The sequence below is a fragment of the Artemia franciscana genome, chromosome 14 (assembly GCF_032884065.1).
Source record: "Artemia franciscana chromosome 14, ASM3288406v1, whole genome shotgun sequence".
Lineage (NCBI taxonomy): Eukaryota > Metazoa > Arthropoda > Branchiopoda > Anostraca > Artemiidae > Artemia > Artemia franciscana.
Genome location: NC_088876.1, coordinates 26891612 through 26915339, shown reverse-complemented (window position 1 = coordinate 26915339; position 23728 = coordinate 26891612). Strand labels below are relative to the sequence as shown.

At 33.6% G+C, this 23728-nt stretch overlaps 1 protein-coding gene across 1 annotated transcript in view; it reads left to right on the top strand.

The window, feature by feature from the left end:
* LOC136035513 (T-complex protein 1 subunit gamma-like) overlaps positions 1–22964 on the top strand; it is a 47421-nt gene extending 24457 nt beyond the window's left edge. Inside the window, exons 4-10 of the mRNA XM_065717348.1 lie at positions 2632–2786; positions 5439–5625; positions 8257–8406; positions 13252–13554; positions 17314–17511; positions 19259–19528; positions 22763–22964. Of these exons, the coding sequence (XP_065573420.1) occupies positions 2632–2786; positions 5439–5625; positions 8257–8406; positions 13252–13554; positions 17314–17511; positions 19259–19528; positions 22763–22888 (1389 nt within the window). The 3' untranslated portion in view covers positions 22889–22964. The remainder of the gene's footprint in view (positions 1–2631; positions 2787–5438; positions 5626–8256; positions 8407–13251; positions 13555–17313; positions 17512–19258; positions 19529–22762) is intronic.
* The last annotated feature ends 764 nt before the right edge of the window (positions 22965–23728 follow it).

The window sequence follows — 23728 nt, the reverse complement described above, 5'->3', positions numbered from 1 at the left end:
ATAAGGACGGATTTAACGGAAATTAGAGCTTCATGGGTGGAGTGAAGAGTGAAACTTTCAATCTATATATCTTTGTATCTATATAATCTTTCATATCTATGGATGGTGGAGGAAAGTGCGCAGCTGTGTCGGTCTCGGGTGGCTTGGGTGCGAAGTGAGTTATTAGTAGTAGTAGTTAAAAGCACTGTTGTTGTTAAAAGATAAAGGAAGAAAATATTATAATACAACTGCACCTAAAAATGTCATGTCCATCCAGTAATATTTTCTTCTTTTCATAATAATTCTAATTAGAAACTTGTTAAAATGTTTGTAATTAACATTTGAGTTGGGAATATTTTTACTTCGGATATTATGTAGTTTTATTGTGCTTAAAATATTGATCTAAGGATTTCTTGGTACACACTTTCACTGTCAAACGCTCTTACTTCATATTTGTTGTTATTTTTGTTAGTTGTGCACCTCTGCAAGCCACACTTTTAGTGTACTACACACTGATATTGTCAGTATACTTTCCGAATATAAATTGTTGCTACAAAAGAATAAGCGTTATCAAAAGCTAATTTGCCATATAAGGTAGTGTAATTATTGGCTAAAATACATTTAGTTTTGAAAGGCTATCACAAGGAAGAGAAATTCATAACGGCTGCCTAATAACCATGAGCTTAAGAAATCGAGGTGGTCTTCAGAATTGAGACTAATTGAATAGACCCGCATCATAGACCCGAATGCTTCTATCAGAAAAAGCATGGAAGCTTTTAATAGTAGAATTGGTCGGCACCCATGGAGCGCTATTTTGATACAATGAATGTTTTGCTTTTGCTTTTGTATGTTTTAATTGTTTTTAGGTAAGATCAAGTGTCGTTTAGTTTTTTAAGTCATTTTCTTTTTCCTCTTTTCTTTTATTCACATTATATTCTGTTTTTCATGTGTATTATAACGGGTTATAAATGAATTTATTTCAATTAAAACACTGCTTCACTTAGGCCTGCTCTAAGAAAAAGTTTAATTATAAGAATTAATAAGAAATTTGAATAGTTGAATTGAAGGCTTTAAGTGTTTTTACAGTCGTAACGTTTTTCTTCTTTGGATCGTGGGAACCTTGAGCGTTTCTTTCAGGACACCAGAACTGTATCCTTGAATCCATAAGTGTACTAGGTTTTCCAGTACGCATAGTCGTAGTAGCTATAACCCAAATGGTTGCATTGTAATCTAAATTTAACTAATTATGTTGTTGTCTGTCTTCTTTGTAGGTATTTTTCGAGAAAATTAAATAGCGTAATTGAAAGTGGGGCTCATCTATATATAATCTACACAAAATTGAAATAGTGCTATGGCCACTAAGCTTGAACTTGTAAAGATTGTCCCAAGAAATTTGTCTTGTAGCTGCTCAAAGGTAGTTGTTTCCGGGAACGATCCCTTGAATGCTTGAAGAACACGATTTCTAAGCCCTCTCTACCTAGCTACGTATCCGATGAAACGATTTACTGGGAAAGTCAATGTATTGTGAAGTTTAAATGTCCTCCTGTTTAGGTAGCTAGATTCTTAAAAGGAACAGCCTGACGTCTTTGCTGCTTAAAACGCAATGAAGAAAATTAAAGAAAAGAACGCTTAAAATTAATTTTTGTTTTCTTTTTTTGCCGAACCAAAATTTTATGTTATTTTTATGTTTAGTTTTTAGTTTTTTTTTTAAACGAATAGGAGTGTTTGAGATGTATACAGCAAAATAAAAGGTAAAAGATATTTCCAAGTTCTGTGCCTAGTAAAATGTGATATTCCTGCTTCAATTCAACACTGTATGTTATTAGCAGAAGTAACATTCAAAATATGATCACCTTCTTAGGAAGAATGCTTAAATAGAGAATATTTAGAAAGCTCATAGCTGATAATTCTTATCTGCCCTAAAAACTGATAAATACTCCCCCTTTTAAATTCTGTTGATAAGTTTATTTATGCCAAAGAAATTTCTGTGTAACTTAAAATTTGACGAAACACGAAACTTGACCACTGTAGAGAGATATAAACATATAGATATTCTCTACAGTGCACTAGATATACCATTCGCGATTGTTGATCGAAGCTGACTTTTCAATGTAGAAATATATCAATTTATTTTGTTTTATTTAGGACACCAACACAGCATCCCTGCTTGTGAGCTATGGGACGCATTAAGAGAATACAAAGCCTATAAGAGTTGGTTCTGCAGGGATTTAGTATGGGACGATAAAAGGTAAAAATTACTAGTCCCATTTATGGACTAGAGTTGGGTGACTTCATTTTAAAACTAGAAAATTGGGTAATGACATGATTAATCTAAAATGTAGGATTATGGCCGGAATTTCTTCTTAAGTGGTAGTAATTCAACATTTTCTATCTCCGCTAATTACTTTAAGTCAATCTTAAGACTGCAGAAAGTGAGCTGGCTAACTTTTGTATGGTAGTTCTAGTAAGGACACATTTCTGCTTTCTTGACCTCCCCTCCCCTGTTGCATTTTAATTTACCTGAAAAGACAAATATGCCCCAGTTTTTGTCAAATAAATTTGTGATGTTTCATTTCGACATTATCACCTGTCTCCGATCTTGTAGATTTACCATACTTTTAAGGCATATTTATCCATTGCTTGTTCTTTTAGGTTGGAGATGGCACTACATCTGTAATTATTTTAGCGGGAGAAATACTTCTTGGCTCACAACGTTTTATTGACGACAAAATTCATCCAACTGTTATCATTAATGCATACCGCCAAGCTCTTGAAGATGCAGTTGAAATTCTGAAAGAGAAAATCAGGTACTATTAGTAAAGATTATATATAGTAAGGAAGTAAATGAAATGAAAAAAGGAAAAATAAGATGTTATCTAGCGACACTCATCAACAGTAACTGGGTACAATTGTTAAATGTGTACTATTATAGAGGAAATTAACCTAGTGAAGCTAACAAAGCTAGTAAATATTTGTGCGTTGATTACCACTGATTGTTTAATAAAAAGTAATACACTTTTAGGATGTTTGTAGTTAAAAAAAGAATGACAGCTATATCTACAGAACTGCTGAGGGTATTAAGTTGAAAATCTTAGGGTATGTTGAGGAGATGTCGAAGAGAGATTTAAGGACGATCAACCCACCTTCCTCTTTAGTTGCTCCCTCTGCTCAACACTGACTGAAATTTGGAATTGTCATTTTGTTAGCACTAGTCAAAATTCCTAATAGCTGTGCTTCTGGGAATTCCATTTCCCCATATCCCCATGGCAAGGATTGTAAATTACACAGTTTTCTCATTGTTTACATGCACGATTCATCATTAGGAACGGGAAAGTATTTGGTTCTGGGTGAATACAAAAAGGCCAAAGGCATTAAAGTGAAAGTTCGAAAAATGTCAAGGGGTATTTTGTGCTAAATCAAAAGGGAATAAAATTAGAATAGATATCTTGTTCAAAATAGCCGAAAGCCCATATAACTGAGCTTTTGGGGATGACATAACCCCACAATACAATAAAACTCACTGTGCTCGGGCTGATTGTCAGAAGGACGTATCGCCAATATCTAAAAGACAGCTGAGGGCTTTAATTTGAAAATTTTAGGGGATTCTGAAGAGCTATTGGAGGCATTCAACACCCCCTTGCCCTTTTTAGAGGCTCCCTTCCCTCATCATAGATCAAAATTTCGAAAAATAGTTTTTTTTAAATGTCTTGTAATTATACCTCTGGGTATGCAATGCTCCTTTCCCCCACTGCCCCCAGGGTAATTACTGTAAGTTACGCAATTTGGGAATAGTTGGTTATTTGGAAAAGGGGGTATGTTTTTTTCTGAATCTTCAAAAACGCTAAGAATATTAAGGTAAAATTTATGAAAACGTTGAGTAAGATGTCAACCAAAATCAAGGCAGACAATGTGCAGGAGGTTTTTCAAATCTAAGCAAATAGCAATATCTAAGCAACGGTTAAGTGCATATAGTAGAAATTAGGCCTATTGAGAATGATGTTGAAAAAGGGAAAGACAGCCCCCCCCTCTTTCCCTTTTAAATGCTCTCTAAAAAAGAAATAAAAAAAATGTATGTATGCATATTATCTAAAAGGCATATATGCAATATCTTAGGAACAGGCAAGGTTTATAAGTTCAGACTTTCAGGGCCACTACTACTACTGATACTATTGCTGCTGTAAATGAAACTAGTTGTGACCACTTCCAAAGTTGGGAAACTTGCAACTCTGACTGCGGCTGCTTGCAAATGCTACTACATATATTTGTGACTATTTTTAGGGAATGTGGAGGGGGAGGCTGAACTTTGAAACTTTAATGTGAAAAAAAACATCATTTAGATGAAACTTTGATGCTGAAAAAGGAAATTTCATGTTGCAATAAAGAATGGTGAAAAACTTGAAACTCAGGCAATCAAAACGAACAGTCAGTTAATGAATTAAGTAAGTAAATTTGACTTTTACATATTTTCTCTTGTTCTTTCTTTGCTCCTTTGTCAAGTTCAACAAGGAATAAAACCATTATTTTGTGAAGTTTGTTTTTTAACGCTTGATTTTTATTCAGTTTTCCCAATTAGTTTGACTTTTATCGTTGAAAACTTGAGAAAAGGGACCTCAACCTTTATTACCTCACTATGAGGTTAATTACAACCAAGGATCTATAAAACACTTTTTCCACGCTGCTGTAGAATTTATGTTTATGTCTCTGCCCACTTTCTGCTTTGACCGTAAAGCTTTTAATCCATGAAAGCAAAGGAAAACAAAACGAAGGAATATTATAAGCATTGCTTTCCGCTGTCCCTGAATTTTCTGGGGCTTTGCCGAATGTATAACCTCCCTGCTATTTTCCCCATGTATTTGTTTGCCTCTCCCTTTTAGGTTTTGAGACATGTGCCATTTTTATTTTTTTTTTCAGTGAAAATGCCATTTCTTTCGTATTATCGTTGAAGAAAAAACATCGGAAAAATACAATCCCCCCCCCCTCCCTCCTAGGCGTTTAAGAGTAAATTTTGTTTAACAGACAGCAACTTTGAGTTTAAATATATAGCATGCATGGAAAAAAAAAACAAAAAAAGACATCCTCTTTTTTACAGTAAAGAGGTCTAAGCTTCAATTAAATTAAAATTTTTCTGATTCAGGAGAATCTCTTTTTTTTGTGTATGGTTTCGTAAATTCATCTGTTAGATGAAGGGTTAAATTTTTCCAATTACTTTTGAAGTATGGGGTTTAATTATCATGGACAGTTAGGCAAAGATACAATCAGCCCAGATTCAAGGGAAGGAACCAAGTTTTTTTGGGGACTGACACGAAATAAATTGCTTTAATTCAATAATCCTTGATGATCTTTTTGAAAAAATCCTCCAGAGTGACCCCAAACAGTCCGTAGAGGGGGAAATCATCCTCTTCGCCCCTTTTCCATGGCACATTGGAATTCCATCAGCTAATCATTGCTATTCGTTTCAGTATTCCTGTTGACATGAGCAATGAGAATGAGCTGTTGAGCATCCTCCGATCCTGTTTGGCAACTAAAATGACAAAAAAATACGGAGATTTGTTGCCACAGATTGCGTTGGAGGCTGTACGAACTGTTATTACTGAAGAAGGTGGAAAAAAAGTGATAGATTTCAAGCGCTATGCTCGTATTGAAAAGGTAATTAATTATATTAGCCTCTAGAGTGGTCGCTTTTGATACAGAATTCAAAATGAAATCCCTGCCTTTTGAATAAGCAAATTTCCTAGTGACTTCCGAAACTATCTCTTTTACTCAGACTTGTCTTAAATCGATGACCCAGTCACATTAGTTGGTCACTTTTGCTAGACAAATTTGTTGTCTTCTCGAGAGGCTAGAAAATTGCAGTGCTTTTTAAGAGCATGTATAAAAAAAATGTACATTTATACTTGCTTCTTTTTTTTTTATAAATTCATCTTGATGATGCCACCGTAAAGTTCGAAATGATTCCAAAAATCATAGTTTTGTGTTATTTCTTGAGTAGAGCAATAGAAAAAGTAGTTTATTTGAGAAAATATTTTCCTATTTCTAAAAAAAAATAAAACTTGTTGAAAACATCAAAACCACCCAAAACACAAAATTCTCTCCTAGGAGTAAGAAAGTCATTAACTATATAGGCTAGTTTGATTTAGAAGACCCTTAAGAGTATTGAAAAGCTCTATTAGACAATTTAAAATTTCTACCTAGGTCAAGAAATCGCACTTTTAAGTAGAAACACTGTTTTTTCAGAATCCTAAAATAGGGTATATAAATAAAGGAAAGAAAGAATAAAAAAAGAACAAATAAAATGAGTAAGCTTTGTAGATATATATGTTCCACAAACTACGAATCAATGATCTGTGCTCTCTCTTGCTACTCTTCGAAATTGAATCTTAATCACAAATTTAATCACATTATCATGTATTCTTCCATTATTATCAGCATTTTAAAGTATTATTCTATCCAAGAATACCATTGAAATCATAGAGACAGAGGGGTTTTACTGGTCAAGGATCCAGCAAACCCATTTTAATAAAGAATTTTTAAATAGAAAAGAAAATGATTAAACAAGAAAGAGTATTTCAATATGTGAGGGGGATTCGATTGTTCCGATGAAAATACAAATAAAAAGTACTGAAAGTCTCTTTGAATAATATTGGATGAACTGATTGTGTCTTAGATATGTTTTGAATTGATTCCCATTTAACTAATACATACATTGCTCAATTGCTGGAGAAAAAAAATGAGGCATAGGCTGATTGATCTTCTTAAAAGACAAAAATAATTTGACATACATAAAACTTTTTGTGCGCAGACGATCAATTAAAATATCCAAAGCCTTCTAAAATTTCCCGTCGCAACATAAATTTTGTGGCGTTTTTTTTTTCTTCTTAGTACTAATTCTTTTCTGCTTCTTTTCTGACGAAACAAATAAGAGTTCCAAATTAGACAGTGAAACAATTAGATACAAAAGCTCTAGGTATTTCGGTGACGCAGTCAATCATCATCATCAGTGGAGAAACTAAAGTATTAAAACTAAAACAAACTATTTATGCTGAACAAAATAATAACATCCGGTTCACAGCAAGTCTCCGGTCCGTTGACTTAGAAGGTTCATTAACTGTCTTGATATCTTTAATATTGCGGAAATTTTCTAATAAAGATGATACAATCTTCTTTTCTTCTAATTAAAAAAATCAAAGTTTTGTTAAGTTTATAGTTAATGAATTTATCTTCTATTATTCTAATTGTAAATGAAATATTACTCAAATACCAATGCTTTTTTTGTTACATGAGTTACTTTTTTTTGCTGAGTTACTTTTATTCCTGCTAATATTTCTCTTTAACCCGATGTATTCTAACAATGATTTCTCCTTTTGCACCTTTGTATTAAGACTACTCGTTGTTAAGTAATGGTTACGTTAAGTTAATGTTGCAAACATGTAAGGTCATCTCGAGGAAGAAAGCCTTTTGACAGCCGGGTATTAACCTTATTCCATAGAATTCTCAGGCACCGCTATATCATGTGTGCTTTCACAAGCTATATAACATTAAATAAAATGTCATCCTACTTCATTTAATTTATAAGAATCCGTAACTCATAGCCTGCGATCAGGTATTTGCTTTTATTTTTAAAATATGTTGTTCAATGTCCATCTATATATCTTTCTCTTCTTCTTTGGGTTGCTATGGAGACTTTCTTATAATTTCATCTCTGGGGTCAAATTTCGGGTCTTACGGTAAATCACTCAGCCGAGATCGATTTCTGGGTTCTGTAGTGCTAAGCAGAGATCAAATCCACTGCGCCTCCATGGTACCTTGTCTATCTGTTTATCGAATTGCATGATAATATGAAGCCCAAGCCCAAGATACCTGAAGCCCAAATTTCTCGAGCGCTTTTGCCATCAAAACCTTTTTTTTTCAAATAATCCGTCTGACTACGTTCTTTTTTTGTTTCTTTTCTGTATGCCTGAAGCACTGAACAGTCAGTGCTTCTCATTAAAATGGGACGAATTTTATTAGTAATCTGATAAGCGTACCCTGTTTTATCTCATGGCTTGTAAATGCAGCTGAATTGATGAAGTTTTTTCCGTGTGGGGGGGGACTTGTATTTTTTTCGGGGGAGGGGCAAATTACTTTCACAAGAGGTCCCTCCAAAAGAGTATACCTTTTTCTTTTCTTTTTGATGCCTGTTCTTCGGCGGCTCTTCAGCTAGTTCATCCCACTGGTAAAACATAAATTTAGCTTTTATTTTCTTTTTTTCTTTGTTTATATATTTGTTTTTATTTTCAGGTCCCAGGTGGAGCAATTGAAGAGAGCCGTGTTTTACGCGGAGTTATGCTGAACAAAGATGTCCTCCATCATAAGATGAAACGAAGAATTGAAAATCCTAGAATACTTCTCCTTGACTGCAACCTTGAATATAAAAAAGGAGAAAGCCAGGTAATTTTTCATCATAAGCTACGATTTTAACTTAAGAATTACATAGGCTTCAGTTCAGTTATAGGTGTTTTATAATTCAATTTTACATTAAAATGTATTATAGACCACATTTAACTCAGGGATGCTACCAAGATCTGTTTGTTTTTAACTCATCCTAGGTTTATAGGCAGTGACAAAATCTGTTTTCGGATCCTAATTTTCTATTTTCTTTATAGACCTTTGATTGGCAGGATAGCTCTTGGACAAAGCTTGTTCTTAAAGAATACCTCCCACATATCCCATCACTTTGCAAACAAATTCATAAATGTCATCTTGTATGTTAAAGTATTTTTGCAGAATGGAGCTAGTTATCACCCCCGTCAGCACCCGTATTGCATGTTTAGTCCAAATATATTATTCAAATGACGGGAGAGTAGAGGCTAAATTCTTCTTCCCTACCCTCTCCATCAATGGCTTGATTTGAAGAACCCTGGCTTCCAGTAATATGGTATTTACTCCTTTGGCCAAAACAGTGAACGAGTACAGTACTTTTTTGAGCTCTTTGTCTGCGTACTGGTCTCGAGATGAAGGGATTTAGGGACTTTTATGCCTCCTCTTTCTGTAATAATTTAAATGACTTAGCTCGCAGTAATTGGAAATTTCTTATGTTGTTTAGAACCACAAGAAATAATTAATGCGGATTGTTTTTTCTATGATCTGGATTGTTTGAGTTTTTTTTCGTAGCAGTCTAAGAAGTAGAAAGTAGACATAGATTCAAACTCAAACCTTCGACACTATGTAAGTTACAGTTGCAGTGGTAGCCACAACCCAGTGTTGGAACGACCCTTGGTCCATAGATAGATGTATTTCAGATATAGATTCATTGCAACTAAAAGTCGCTGTAGGCCAGGGCAAAAAAACAAAAACAATTCAAATTGACGCAAAATAACAGCACATGACAATAATACACAAAACATGGTACATTACAATTAACGATGAAAAAACATAACAATTGGTAGATAAAAAAACATAATAAAGTACTTGATACCATAAAATTAATTCCCAAAATTACACAAAATATCGCACACATGAATAACATATTAAATGCTTTAAACCCACACCCCCCTCCCCTTTACATAAAGCTCTTGCTATGGGTCATTCCTGATTTAATATATTTTGCCCGTATGTTATTTGAAACAAATTAACGGGAATTTCGAAAAATATCCTAGTATCCTTAAAAAAGTTTTCTCGGATAGAAACAAAAAGTACACCATTGAAATCACCATGGCCGAAAACCGTTCTCAGGAAACTTACAGTCCCCTGGCTTGAACGACAAGGAAAATCAATTTTTTGCAGGAATTGCACTTGCGTCCTTTATTATTTTCGCTGCTAAAACACTCTTTATTCTACCCAGCATATAAAAGTAAATCTGTATTGCTAAAAAATATTATATTAAGTTAAAAAATCACACTTATTGGTAGCCTAATTAGGCGGAGAAAAATATCTCGGCCTCTCTCTAACCTGAAAACGGTACTCATCTGTGTAAAATTTGACTAGAAAGGTTTATAGAGATTCCTCTATTTCACTAACCAATAATATAAAATTTAATCTTAAAAAAGAACAAAAAAATTAAATATAATATAAAATATAATAAAATAAAATTGACCGTATAAAAAGCAATGTAAAAATGTAAATATAAAAAATAACATATAAGAAATAATGGAATATGACAAAAAAATAAAATATTATAGAAATAAAATATAAAGTAAAAATCCCGAAAAAAGAGAAGTGACGAGGTTTAGTACTTTAATAGTAGCAAATTTTAATTTTCGTTGAGATTTCGGAGAATCTAATTTACGATCAGGGAATTCGAGGGAAGTTCCGAGAATATATACTATCGAAAACGGCTCCATATTTTTTCGGGAAAATTTGTATCTTGGAACATTCTCTCATAATAAAACGATCTGGATAGGTTAGAAGTATGAGAAAATTTGTTAAGAGCCTTAATTTTGGTTTTTGCAAATGACGTCATGACATCGTATATGTTTATGTTCTTTGGCCTATAAAATGCTTTAATCCAAGGTCATATTATAAATTGTTAGATCAAAGCTTTTATATAAGGATTTGAGCGCAATGAAGCAATATTCAAGGTCAAGTACACTTATGTTGCTCTACTTTAATGAAAATAATAATTGTTTTAAGCGAAAGTAAGTAATTGTGGCAGAATTTGTTAATTATAAAGTCATTGAGAACTTGTATTGTTACGTATCATCATGATTTATAGCTAACTTAGTTTTCAGAGGCTCATTAGTCCCTCGAGTAGCTGGTTTTGTATTGAACCCGAAATTAAATAGGGTTGTGTTCTATTTCCATTTATATGGGTCGCTCTGATGGATTTTGTCTTAAGGAACACTGCAAAACCTACGGAAGAGCCTGAAAGCAAATGGGGTTGTAAACTCACCTTCTACTTATATCACCTTATACCTGGCACGTACGCAGGGGGGGGGGGGCCTTCGGGCCCGCCCCCCCCCCCCGAAACTTTTTGAAATGTTAAATTTCCCCATGGTTTCTTGGGATTTCTGGCAAAAGTAGGACATTTATTAAGAATCTAGATACATGTGTGAAGCCTTTTTTGGGGGATTTTACAGCATGCCATTATCCGGTCAAGTCACTGTCCAATTATTAACCCATTTTCTGTCTAACTTTTTACCCTCTTTGAAGTAATTAGCAATTGTGCTGTTATTTTTTTTTTGTAAAGAGAGTTTGCTTTCCACAGCAAAATAGAATTATCCTTGATGTTAGTGCTTTTACCCCCCCCCCCCCTTCAGGATAAAGTACAGCTTTTAATGGATCAATTTTGGAAACTGTCATTTTTAATTAAAATCTGCGTTTTTGCAATAAAAGAACTAGCCCCCACAGCATCCATATTGCACTGTTAACCCTAAAATTTCCCTTTCGGTGGGATATAATAGATTAATCACTTTTTCTAAATCGCTATGAACATAACCCGAGCCTAAAACGTACTTTTGAGGCTTCAGTCTTATTCCCCCCCCCCATCCGCTACAATACTACATATTAAAGTTAGTCTGTATTTTCCGATATACGTTCTTTTCGCATTACTAAATAAAAAAAAGTGCTTCTTTATATCTGCTGTTTTGAAGGTTTTGGCCCCCCCCCCGAAAAAAAATCCTGCGTACGTGCCTGACTTATACATGTTTTGTAATGATAATTTGACCAACCTAGATACCAACGTTAGCAGTGAAAGATTTTTTGTAGGTTTGAAGAGTTAAGGGTAAAAAAAAAAATCATTTAAAAATTAGTGTTAAGAAGACCAAGTTGTTTAGACTGGGAACTTATCTGTCTATCTGTCTTGACTTTTTCTACAATTAGCAATGACTTGATGCCCACAACTATTCATTTTAATTAAAAAAAAATCCCCATTGAATTAAAATTAGAAGCAACAAAATCCAGTTGCTTAGACTGGGAACAAATGAAGGTGAAAAGGTGTTGTCGGGCAACGAAAAGATTGATCAAGTGGACAGCTTCACTTACCTTGGCAGTATTATAGGTAAAGATGGTGGATGAAGTGAAGATGTAAAAAGTGGAATAGATGAGTCTCAAGATGTTTTTCACAGTTGAAAAAAATTGACAGGGTGACGTGAGTGACAAGTTTGCGAACCAAGATTAGAATATTGGAAGCTACAGAAATAACAGTAGTCAGGTATGGCTCCGAAATGTGGGTATTTTGGACGACAAAGGGGACTGATTCCATACTTTCCCGAGGAATTATTAATGGATTGTTTTGGGTAAAGAAAATCGGACCTTCTTGAGGGGGGGGGGGTTAAGGAGGACGCTTTGAATAGAATGAGATCTAAGATGAGTCTTTGGAGGTGTGTTGGTCTCAGGTAGTGTGGTGCTCCTTTTTGCTGTTAGTTGTAACAGTTAGGCTCTCTAGAAGTACCCAGAGCATCAAGGAGAAGCTACGAATCGTTTTTCTTTCTTACTACTGCTAAGGTGGGGTATGAGTAGATCAGGAGTATGAACTTGTGAGTGAATGCGAATTGTCCTACTTACTCTGCCTTTGAAAACATCTTATCAAATAGTATAAAAACTATAACAAATGTTAGAAACAACGTTTAAGTATGACAGTGAAAAAATGTTGTGATTGGTAAATGCATAGAATTTACAGGGATCTACGATGGAACCACAATGAATACACTATTATATATGTTGATTTGGGTTGAGTCCTGCCTCCTCTAGGGATTGCAAAATTCAATTGATTGTTGCTATCAATTTGGTCGTGGAGAAACCCTCCATAATCTGATACAATTTGTTACGTTTTATCTATATTGTCTTAAGGTTTTAGATTTCAAGTTCTTTCACAATAAGAAGAAACAAAAACAATTAAAAAGAAAAAAAAAATTTCTTGCCTGTGAGACCTAGTGAATCCAAAGCCAGTTGTATAGGCTTATAGGAAAAACAAAATTCAATTGATTGTTGCTATCAATTTGGTCGTGGAGAAACCCTCCATAATCTGATACAATTTGTTACGTTTTATCTATATTGTCTTAAGGTTTTAGATTTCAAGTTCTATCACAATAAGAAGAAACAAAAACAATTAAAAAGAAACAAAATTTTTCTAGCCTGTGAGACCTAGTGATTCCAAAGCCAGTTGTATAGGGTTATAGGAAAAACAAATATGGGAAAAATTATAATGTTTGCTATGTTTTCATGCTATGTACCTTTAGATTACCTACAGTCACTTAGAGAATACTAATAAGGAAAGAACTTACAACATTGTTAGGAAGAATCATATGTGGCTATTTTTGTGCTCAGTTTTGATAACTATTGTTTTTTTTTTTTCAGACAAACATTGAAATTAGTCAAGATATGGATTTTACCCGTATTCTTGAACTTGAAGAAGAATATATCAAGAAAATATGTGACGATATAATTAGGATGAAGCCCGATCTTATCATCACAGAAAAGGGTATATCAGATTTGGCCTCTCATTACCTCCTTAAGGCTGGTATCACTGCTATGCGACGTGTCAAAAAGTCGGATAATAACCGTCTAGCTAGGGCTTGTGGTGCAACTATTGTTAATAGACCGGATGAAATAAAGGAATCAGATATTGGAAGTGGTTGCGGCCTCTTTGAAGTTAAAAAGGTACTTTCTTTATGTAGCTGCAATGTATCAAAGAGCAAATTACTATTTCTACTAGGAATTAGCAGAATGTAATTACTTCATATACACGTAATTACATCATATATATTGGGTAACTGACACCAAAATATAGTTTGTTTTTGTGTGTGGAAAACTTCATTTTTCTTTATTCCAATCACTTTCAACTCTTAAAGTGGTGAAATGTTACAGAAGTAACATTCGTTAATGTTTGCAAAATGATGTTTTCGTCGTCTAATGTCATAAACAATTTTGGAGGGAATGGAGGATGTTTGAGTGAAAAAAAAATAAGAAGAGATTCTTATGGAAAGAGGAGATAAAAAAATTATGCATTTATGTAATTAATTTATCTTTATTTAAAGAATTTGTTAATTATTTAAGTCTTTTTATTAAATAATTTTATCTATGTAATTAATTTTTATCAAAATGTATCTAAGGGATATTCATTTAATTAATCTTTCTTTCTGTATGCGTCTGTGTCTTGAAATAAAGTTGTAGCTCTAACAGGAATCGGATTTTTGTCGCCTGACAGTTGGACAAAAAGACTCGTCGTTTGACGAAAAAATGGTGCTCATATGGGTGAATATTTGGTTCGCTTCTGTTTTGGATCAGATTTGAAAAAAAAGCATAAAGAATTTTGGCTTTGTTTTTAGATAGAAATTAAAAGTTTTTATTACGAATTTTCTAGGAAGACTTTAGAGAATGTTGCTTCCAATCAAGCATGTGCCCCGGAATTGACGGCAATTTGGCTTGATCGTCTTGCTTGAGAGAACTTATTGTCTTTAGTCTTTCTTGGAGACAACTATGATTTTTACGATTTGGTCCCCTTTCCCAAACATAAATTTGCTTTCAACTTCACAAAATCAACTGATTTTTTTATTAGTTATAAACTTAGCAAAACCAACCAATAAAATAAATTACATAGAATTATTTAATAAAAAGACTATTAAATAATTGACAAATTAGTTAAATAAAGATTAATTAATGAAATTAATTGAATAAATATTTGTTTTTTTTTTATCTCCTCTTCCCATAAGAACCTCTTCTTATTTTTTTTCACTCAAACATCCTCTATTCCCTCCAAATTGTTGATGACATTAGACGACGAAAACATCCTTTTGCAAACATTAACGAATGTTACTTATGTTAGAAATTTGCTAGAATCATGTGAGTGATAGGGCTTCTATGTATATTTTCCCCGGCGTACTTCACATTGAAAGGGTGGTCATATGGGTGAATATTTGGTTCGCTTCTGTTTTGGATCAAATTTGACAGAAAAAAAATATGAACAATTTTGGCTTTGTTTTTAGACAGAAATTAAAAGTTTTTATTACGAATTTTCTTGGGATACTTTAGAGAATTTTGCTTCCAATCAAGCATGTGGCCCGGAATTGACGGCAATTTGGCTTGATCGTCTTGCTTGAGAGAACTTATTGTCTTTAGTCTTTTTTGGAGACAATTATGATTTTCACGATTTCCCAAACATAAATTGCCTTTTGACGTCACAAAATCAACTTACTTTTTTATTAGTTATAAACTTAGCAAAACCAACCTAACTTACTATTTGTGTGAAAAAAAAAAAACTTTCTCGGAAGTGTCAATGATGTATACACCAAATACTTGAAAAATAAAAATTTTTCTGAAGGGATGGCCCAGCCATCTCAGTCTTCGTTATGTTCCTGCGATTCAAAAGTGTAGGTGCTTGAAGGACATGATGGCTATGCCAAACGAAAAGGTAGAGTTATTTGGGTATAATAATATTAAATTTACCTAATGAACCTAATAAAATCAAATTTATCTAATAAAAAGTTAAGGAAATTCTAAAAAGAAAAATCTGGAAGTGGTACTCGAAGCAGAAAATTTAGTAGGTCACATCAAGAGTAAGTATACAAATAATGATTTATCTTCTTAACATAGTTTTAAGGGTATGTACTACTCTGAACATTTTATGCTCAGGACTTAGATCCCAGTATCTTGGGGAAGTCCTGAGGACCTCTTCAAACTTTAAGGCCAGTTTTTCAATTATTGCAGTATAAAAAGGATTCGGTGTTACTAAGTCGAACTCTCAAGGTGAAATATGTCAATGTGACATACTCGAAATAAGTGCTGATCTAGAAACATTCCCGGTCAAATTCTGGCCTAAAAATACTGTCGTTTGGAATAAATACAGTCGTACTTAGCTTCACAAAGTTAATTCAGTTTTCCCACCCTTGAGTTTTCAGGAAAGGTTTAAGAATGCTATGATAAATTGGCAATAGTAAATTTGGCCTTGAAAAAACACTGGTAATAGATATTACGAAAATTAATTCTTATTACAACAAAAATTGTCTTTTTTTACTTTTGTTGGCTGTTTTATTTCACTGGCGGTACTGTCATAAAAGTACCAAAGTCTCTGTAAAGCTCAATGGTGTTTGTTTATTGTGATAATTAAGGAAATATTTTATTGTTTTGACCTGGAAATAGTAGCTGCTGCATTTGATTTTTTTTTTTTTTTATAGCTCTGTATTATTTAATTTATTTTTTTGAATTGTTAATTTTTGCTTAAAGCCATTATAGTTAATAGATAAATTCTACTTCTCTTCTATTTCAGTTGATAGTTCAGTTGGTACATAAGTGTCTTTAATGAAGAGCATACGGAAAGGAGGTCGCCCATTTCAAAATACAAAATTTTCCGAATCTCTGGGCACTTCAGTTTATCTTGAAAAAATATTCAAACCTCCCAGAAAAAAATTAATTTCTGAGTGTATGCCTATTTTCAGCGTGTTTGTTTTCTATATATACTGTGTATATTCGGGATACAACTTCTCTTTTTGTTCATTTGTTGGACCCAGAAACAACAAGAGATGCTGAACTGGGGTATTTTTCATCATATCATATCGGCACTGCCATACCTAAAGCTCGTAAATGACATTTTCTGTAATTCTGAAACAAAATGGTTTGTTATGCTGTTTTCACTGGTAGGATCAGTAGAGCAATGTATAATAAGACAAAATTTAATTGCAGAAGCACATGGGCTGTATACTACAAACCAAAAAAAAAGTTAAAATTTTTTAAATACAAGCATCATAAAATTCGACTTCTAAAGAAACGTTAGCAAACTCTCTCCTCAAACATAATTCCCTATGTTTAACCCATGTACGAAGAAACAATAGCCTTTTTCAGCATGTTGCCTTTAACTTACGCAACTGTTTAGTAACGCACGCGTTCCTCTCTGACATCCGCGCAATTAACCGATACTCGCACATCAGCACAAGATTATCATTCATACTTGCACACATCGAGCAAAAGTTGTGGCGGTCCGAATTCTTAAACTTTCTCAAAAAAATAATATTTTCTCTCCTAAATCCGAACTATTTCCCTGGTCAACAACAAATTCTTTAAATTCTTTATTCAACCCAAGTTTGAAGTAGACCTTCTCCCGACTCTTTGACTTGGAAGTAATACTTTAATGAAATGGATTGCTTATTTTGGGCTGGCCACTCTTGGATTTCTTGGTCGTTTAGGAGGATCTTGGTCGTCATCATCCTCCTGATTTGGATTAAACTGTTAATATTTCTTTCGAAGAAACAAAGCAAAACAATTTTGGCAATTATCTCTGAGGTGTGGAAATGTCAGGTGTCATTATTAAGCTTAACACCGACGATATGTTGTTTCCTGCATTCTCTTTGTTAGCGCCCTTGTTGTCTTTTCTTTTACTTTAGAAGGATGTATGTAACATTAATGCTTCTTTTCTTCTGCTTGCAGATTGGTGATGAGTATTGGGCTTACATAACTGAATGCAGGGATCCTAAAGCATGTACTGTGCTGCTCCGAGGCCCTACTAAAGATCTGATCAATGAAGTTGAAAGGAATCTACAAGATGCTATGAATTCAGCCAGAAATGTTCTACTGGAACCAAGACTTTGCCCTGGAGGGGGAGCAACAGAGATGGCGTTGTCACAGGTGAGTTATGTCCATGTTGTAATACCTTTAAATATAAAGATCGGCATCTGAGCTGGCTTTAAAAAATTTTCCAATAAAATTTCCATAGTTTAAGTCGTAACAATGCAGGAAATATTTGGTTATTTAACTTTCGCTCTCCTACCCCTCCTCCCAAAGAAAAAAAAGAAGAAAAATTGTGTGCAAGTGCCTCATGGAGTACTAGAACGTCTCCTGTTTAAAAAGAAATCATGTGACCTCCGTCATTAATTTTTCAAATTGTGTGCATCAATGGAGTCCGAAGCAAGGGTGATAGTATCATGTTAAAATGAAAGGGCGTTTCTTGTATTTTCACTATTTTACCGAAGATCGAAAATCTGGTTTTATTGAAGTTTTTGCAAGAATTTGGTCTTAAAGGATTAAAAAAAACGACATAACCTGCACAATCATAGTATAAAGCTGGAGAATACGTTTTCAATGTGTTTTTTTTTTCTTTTTTTTTAAGTAATGTATGATAGGCTGCGAGCTAGAGTTTTTTTTTTTACTTTTTCACGTATTCGTATTGTTGCGCCTAAATTTCGTATTTGGCATTTTTAAGCTCCTAAAATAATTCCCGAAACTCATTTGCTCAGCTGTATTGTAAGGGCGGATCAGAAGGGTAAGGCAAGTTTAATAATACTGTGGTTCCTGGGATCTACCTTATCCTCCTGATTAATCCTATGAGAGCTGCTTTGCAAATAATTACTGGAAATATGATACGACCCTTCGGAGTAGCAGTATGAACATTGCAGTGGCAGTGGAAAATTTGATGAAAACCTTGATGCAATGTGTCTTATTCAATTTTAACTGCTGGTGTGATAACTAATACAAAGAAAACACTATTTCTTTGTAAATAAATATTTAGAAAGTGTTCGTGAATAAATATTTATTTCAATTTTTCATTTCTGTAAAGCTTCGCTTTAATTGACATCATCCTCCCTGCCAGTAGCAGAGCCGACTTTGACTGAGCAGCCAGTCATAGCCTTCGAAATTTTTGAAGGCTGTCCAATCGTAACGGCCATCCAAAAATGATCCATCTACAAAAAATGCTGCTGGCAAGGTGAATGATTTCAGTCAAGATGATGCTTAATGGAAATGAGCATCGATGTAACCGAAGAACATCTAAGGATCTTGGCTTTTCCATTGCTATTTGTGGCCATAGTGAAGCTTGGGTATGATCCACTTGAACGATAATAATTATTATTATTATATTGTTATTACTTATATTAATGCTATTTATTCTGTAACGCAATTTATTTGACGTAAGACAGCAACGGCCAATGACTGATCAGTTAAAACTAATCCACCAATATAGGTCAAATTTGAAATCTAACACCTTGAGTATACCAATGTGATTGGCCTAATTAGCCAATTGGAAATCGGTATTGTTTTTGTGAATTGCTTTCTGAGTTTGATTTGAAGGCGAGAAATATGGCGTCGAATATACTTTTATTTGATTCAATGTAAATGAGAGATAGTTTACTCAATTTGAATATAAACTTTACTTGGAATGAATAAAACAATTTAAAATATGTTCACTACTTAATGTGACAACACTGATAGAAATGTGACACTGTCTTAAAAACTTCTTAGTTTTGAAACAATCAAAATAAAAGTTCTGGAAAGTCACCGTTTTCAGGTGTAAAATGACGTAAAGTATGCCCAGGAAGCGAAAAGAAAAATATTTTGATTTATGTGTGTGACTTTTATTATTTTCGTTGTTTTATTTTAGGCTTTGACAGAAAAGTCTAAGAGTGTAGCAGGTGTTATGCAATGGCCTTATCGTGCCGTAGCTCAGGCCTTGGAGATCATTCCCTGCACATTGGCTCAAAATTGTGGGGCTCAGGTAATTCGGGTGCTCACAGCTTTGAGAGCTCGTCATGCCAACGGCGAAACATCGATGGGTATCAACGGCGAAACGGGGGAAATCGTTAATATGAATGAGTTGAAAATTTGGGATCCTCTTGCTGTCAAGCTTCAAGTTTTCAAAACAGCTGTTGAAGTAAGTTTTGTTATCCCTTTTACGAAAAAAGAATTAACTTCAGCGCAAGGCCTTTGAATTGGGCTGATAAAGGGGAAAATCTTTCCATTACTGACCTACAAATTAGGTGAACTTAATACTTTTTTTATGCTCTTTCCGAATATAATAATCGCTTTACTCGGGATTTCAATTCAAGCCCTTTATAGACCTTTGTAAAATTATATGTATTTTCTATATTTATTTATAACTATACAAAAGGATTATATTGGTTATAAACTTACCATTTGATTACAATTATGTTTTGTTAGAGTTGTGTAATCCAAAGGAATTGATTTTTAAAGATCTGTTTGGATAAGAAAAAAATGAAATCGATTTCGCCATGTTAGGCCTTTTTATATTCTATTACGAAAGCGGTGTAAATTAACCATGGTAAACATAATCTAATTTTTTTATCCCTCTGGATCGTGAATAATCAATATTGTGTATTATATAAATTTTAACAAAATGGATTTATAATCAAATAGTAGGTTTGTAATCAAGGTTTTGGTTGTATTTTTCTCTAGTTTTTCCAAAAATTAGGGAAAAACATATCCCATTTCTTAATTCTTTTATCGCGGCCGAAATTGAATTGGAGTGTCATTGCAGACAGCTAATCGTCTATAATTAACAGCTAAATTGTTGTATATTCGAAATTATATAACTTTCATTTACTACTTAAGAAAAATGAAACGCTTTAAATCAATTTGTAAAATCTGGAGAAAATTATTTTTTCAAAAAAAAAAAAAAAAAAAACAAAAAAACACCGTTTTCAAACCTTAACCCTCTTGGTAACTTTTTTAAGGTAATAAGGAAATTTTCTCCCCTTTTAGAACTATTTCAAGGAGTTATCTTTGTTTGAATCATTGTTTGTAAACTCTGCCTTTGAGCACTTGCCAAAGAAAAAAAAACAGTATCTTCAAATTTCATACTATAAACAAGTCGCGAAAAATTCTTGAAAGTCGAATTTCACCTCAGCTAGAGACGTGGTTTTACACCTTTGTTTGTGTTGTTGTTTTTTCTCTACCAGACCGGTTTTTTACTTCTTTTTTGTTGTTTTTTCTCTGCTAGACGGAATTTTTTTTTACTTCTTTGCTGTTTTTTTTTCTTTACCAGACCGTATTTTTTTTTTATTCTTTGTTGTTGACTTTTATTTAGTTAAATTCAAATGTATTATACTGCCCACTTTTATGTGTGCAAATGTTAGGTTTAATGTTTAAGTTTGAGATCAACGATATATATCAGAAATTATCCTTTGGCGGGACAGTGAACGTAGAAATAAAATATTTCCCTATAAAAAAAATTAGTTGTATAGTCCAATGTATATGGCAAAATGTTTGAATCCCATCTTATAAAAATTATTGGTCTCCGACAAACTTATCTTTGTCATGTTATTCATTTCAAAAGCGGTGTGGGTTAGATCTCAGCTTGGTAATGTGTGACCCTGAATTTGAACCCAGCTGAACCAGTTTTAACCCGAAGGTAAGCCGTTTTAAAGCTGGGCTTTTACACTGAAGACCTAGACCAACCAAAAATTGTTTCTATCGTTTTTGAACGGATGTGTAAGAATGATAAGCTGGCTTTTCCACAGGATAGGTAGCGTATTGTTGGCAAATTATTTTGAAATTCTGAAACGTCCAAAGTCAACGAAGAAGATGTCCTGTGGTGCCGCAGTGGGTTTGATCACAGCTTGGTAATACGAGACCCAGAGTTTGAACCCAGATGCTGCAACACATAACTGGGCTGACGTGCCTTAGGAGTCAAGAAGAGTCGTTAATCTAATGCAACAACTGATTCAATTCACCGAGCGAAGCCCGGTTCACTGGTACTATTCACTAATGCGAGATTAATCTATTTACATTGGAACACCTTTTTTTTTTATTTATTTATATTCTCTTTGCCAAGAAAACAAAGTGCATACAAGTCCATGAACAAAAATACAACATTACAAATGTAAAATGCAATAATTCTGTGAAATTAATTAAAGAAAATTCAGGTAAATTCAGGGAAAATTGAAAGATCATATTAAAACAAAAAGATTACGTGTTGCATGAAATATTTGTATTTCTTACCGATGTTTGTTCTTGGTCCAAAGGGGAAGACAAGGAAAAACTGATTGTGTTTTGATTAATTAAAAAAAAACTTATTAACCGGTATAATGATAATTGAGTACACGCACGGTGTTAAAAAGGAGGGCCATAGGTGAGGGTGGAACTATTTGTTTTGAACCCACTCCTATTCTCAGAATATTTCTCCAACTTGTAAATTGGTCGTAAAAATAAAGGAAAAACATTTCTCTCTCTCTCTCTCTCTCTCTCTCTCTCTCTCTCTCTCTCTCTCTCTCTCTCTCTCTCTCTCTCTCTCTCTCTCTCTCTCTCTCTCTCTCTCTCTCTCTTTCTCTCTTTCTTTCTGTCTCTCTCTCTCTTTCTCTCTTTCTTTTTCTCTTTCTTTTTCTTTTCCTCTCTTGTAAAAAGATCCTAGATACAGCCTTTTTTAAGTTTTTCTGAGCATTTCAAAAGCATTTTAAGGAACCACATGCTACCTAAGTGTTAATCTACTACGTAAAAAAAAATTATTGAAGCTTTCTTCAAATGCTTTCTGTCTTTTCATCGAAATTATGCTCAGGGGCTACATTTATAAAAACTGTCCTCGACCAGATCGTAAAAACTTGGATTAAATTAGGTTGCAATTTTTCACAAAAACTACATCTTTGGCAGCGAAACCAATGTTCACAATAATGCAGAAAGAATACTAATAGGGAATGATAGCTCTAAAAGTATAGTACCCCCTTGGCTGGGCTCCAGAAAAGGAAAATTGAAGGCTTTATCTTGTTTTTATATACTCATATGTAAATACCAAATCAAAGCCTCGGTGAAAAGTATTGATAGTAAATAAAGTATATTGATGACACAGTTCGTATCCAGGGGAAGATTACTAAGCTTTAAACTATTTAACTATTAAACTATTATTTAAACTATTGAGTTTTACTATTAACCACGTTCACCCAGTGGACGTGTTTAATAGTTGGTTTGGAATATACTTGCTCAAGTGACTGTATTTTAAACAAGAAAGTTCATTCCCACTGTCCAGATTCATTATGAAAAATGATGATAAATTAATAATAGTATAGGTGCTTAAAGTCTGACCTTTAGGTTGAAGTGATCCCCCACCACCTTTATGTATGTATAGGCGTAAATAATTTTTTTGTAATTATTTCAGACTGCAATTCTTCTTCTAAGGATTGATGATATAGTCTCAGGAACAAAGAAGATATCTGACCTTGACGGACCGAACCAAACCCAGACTGCCCCTGCTGAACCTACTGAAGAATCTATGAGAGAGTAATTTTGAACATTTTGTACACATTGCTGGCTCTATGTCAACACACACTAATTAAAACATCTTGCTTTCCTATGAAGAAGTATCTCTTTTCTTAAAATGTAGGTTTATTACCTACTAATTTTGTTAGGTTGGGTTTGCAATATATATTCATAAGCTGCTTGTTGTTATAAGTCTTTATCCAGCATTTTTTTTTTTCGCAGACGTCGTTAGGTTTCTATCCATTTTTTGAGCTTACACGGAGAGTGCACACATCTGCTCGGTTTCATGTACATTAGCAGGGTTTAGAAAATATTCAAGTAAGTGAATCATAATTATTAGTTAATGCAAAATACATAGCATCGATATATTTTTGTTTTATCTTTAAAAGATTTTTTATCTTCATATTTATTTTTATCCATGTTTACTATTTAAAAAATTAATCATTATTTTTACATGAAAGCGAGTATTTTTGCATCAACCATTCTTTCTTGATCTAAGCATGCTCTAGATTATGTATTTTGATTCATGCGTTTCAAATATGCTCAAGAATTTTCTTTATAATCAAGCATGGAAGCAAATACCAACGAAATTATGCAACTGCACCCGCCAGACTAATGGAAACTATATTAAAATGCCAATTAGCAATAAAAGTCAGTTTAAAATTTTTTGCGGTGTTGCTTTTGCGAATCTGGCCCCTTGACATACCATAGATTCGATAGCTGGCATAATATTACATCCTAAGAATCTTTTTCCATTTTTCTATTTCCCTCAAATTATTTATTACTATATTTCCCTTCCTTTTAATTTTGATAATGCTTGTGTTTTTCCCAAGCTTCCTACTCAATGACTTATTTTGGGTTTTGT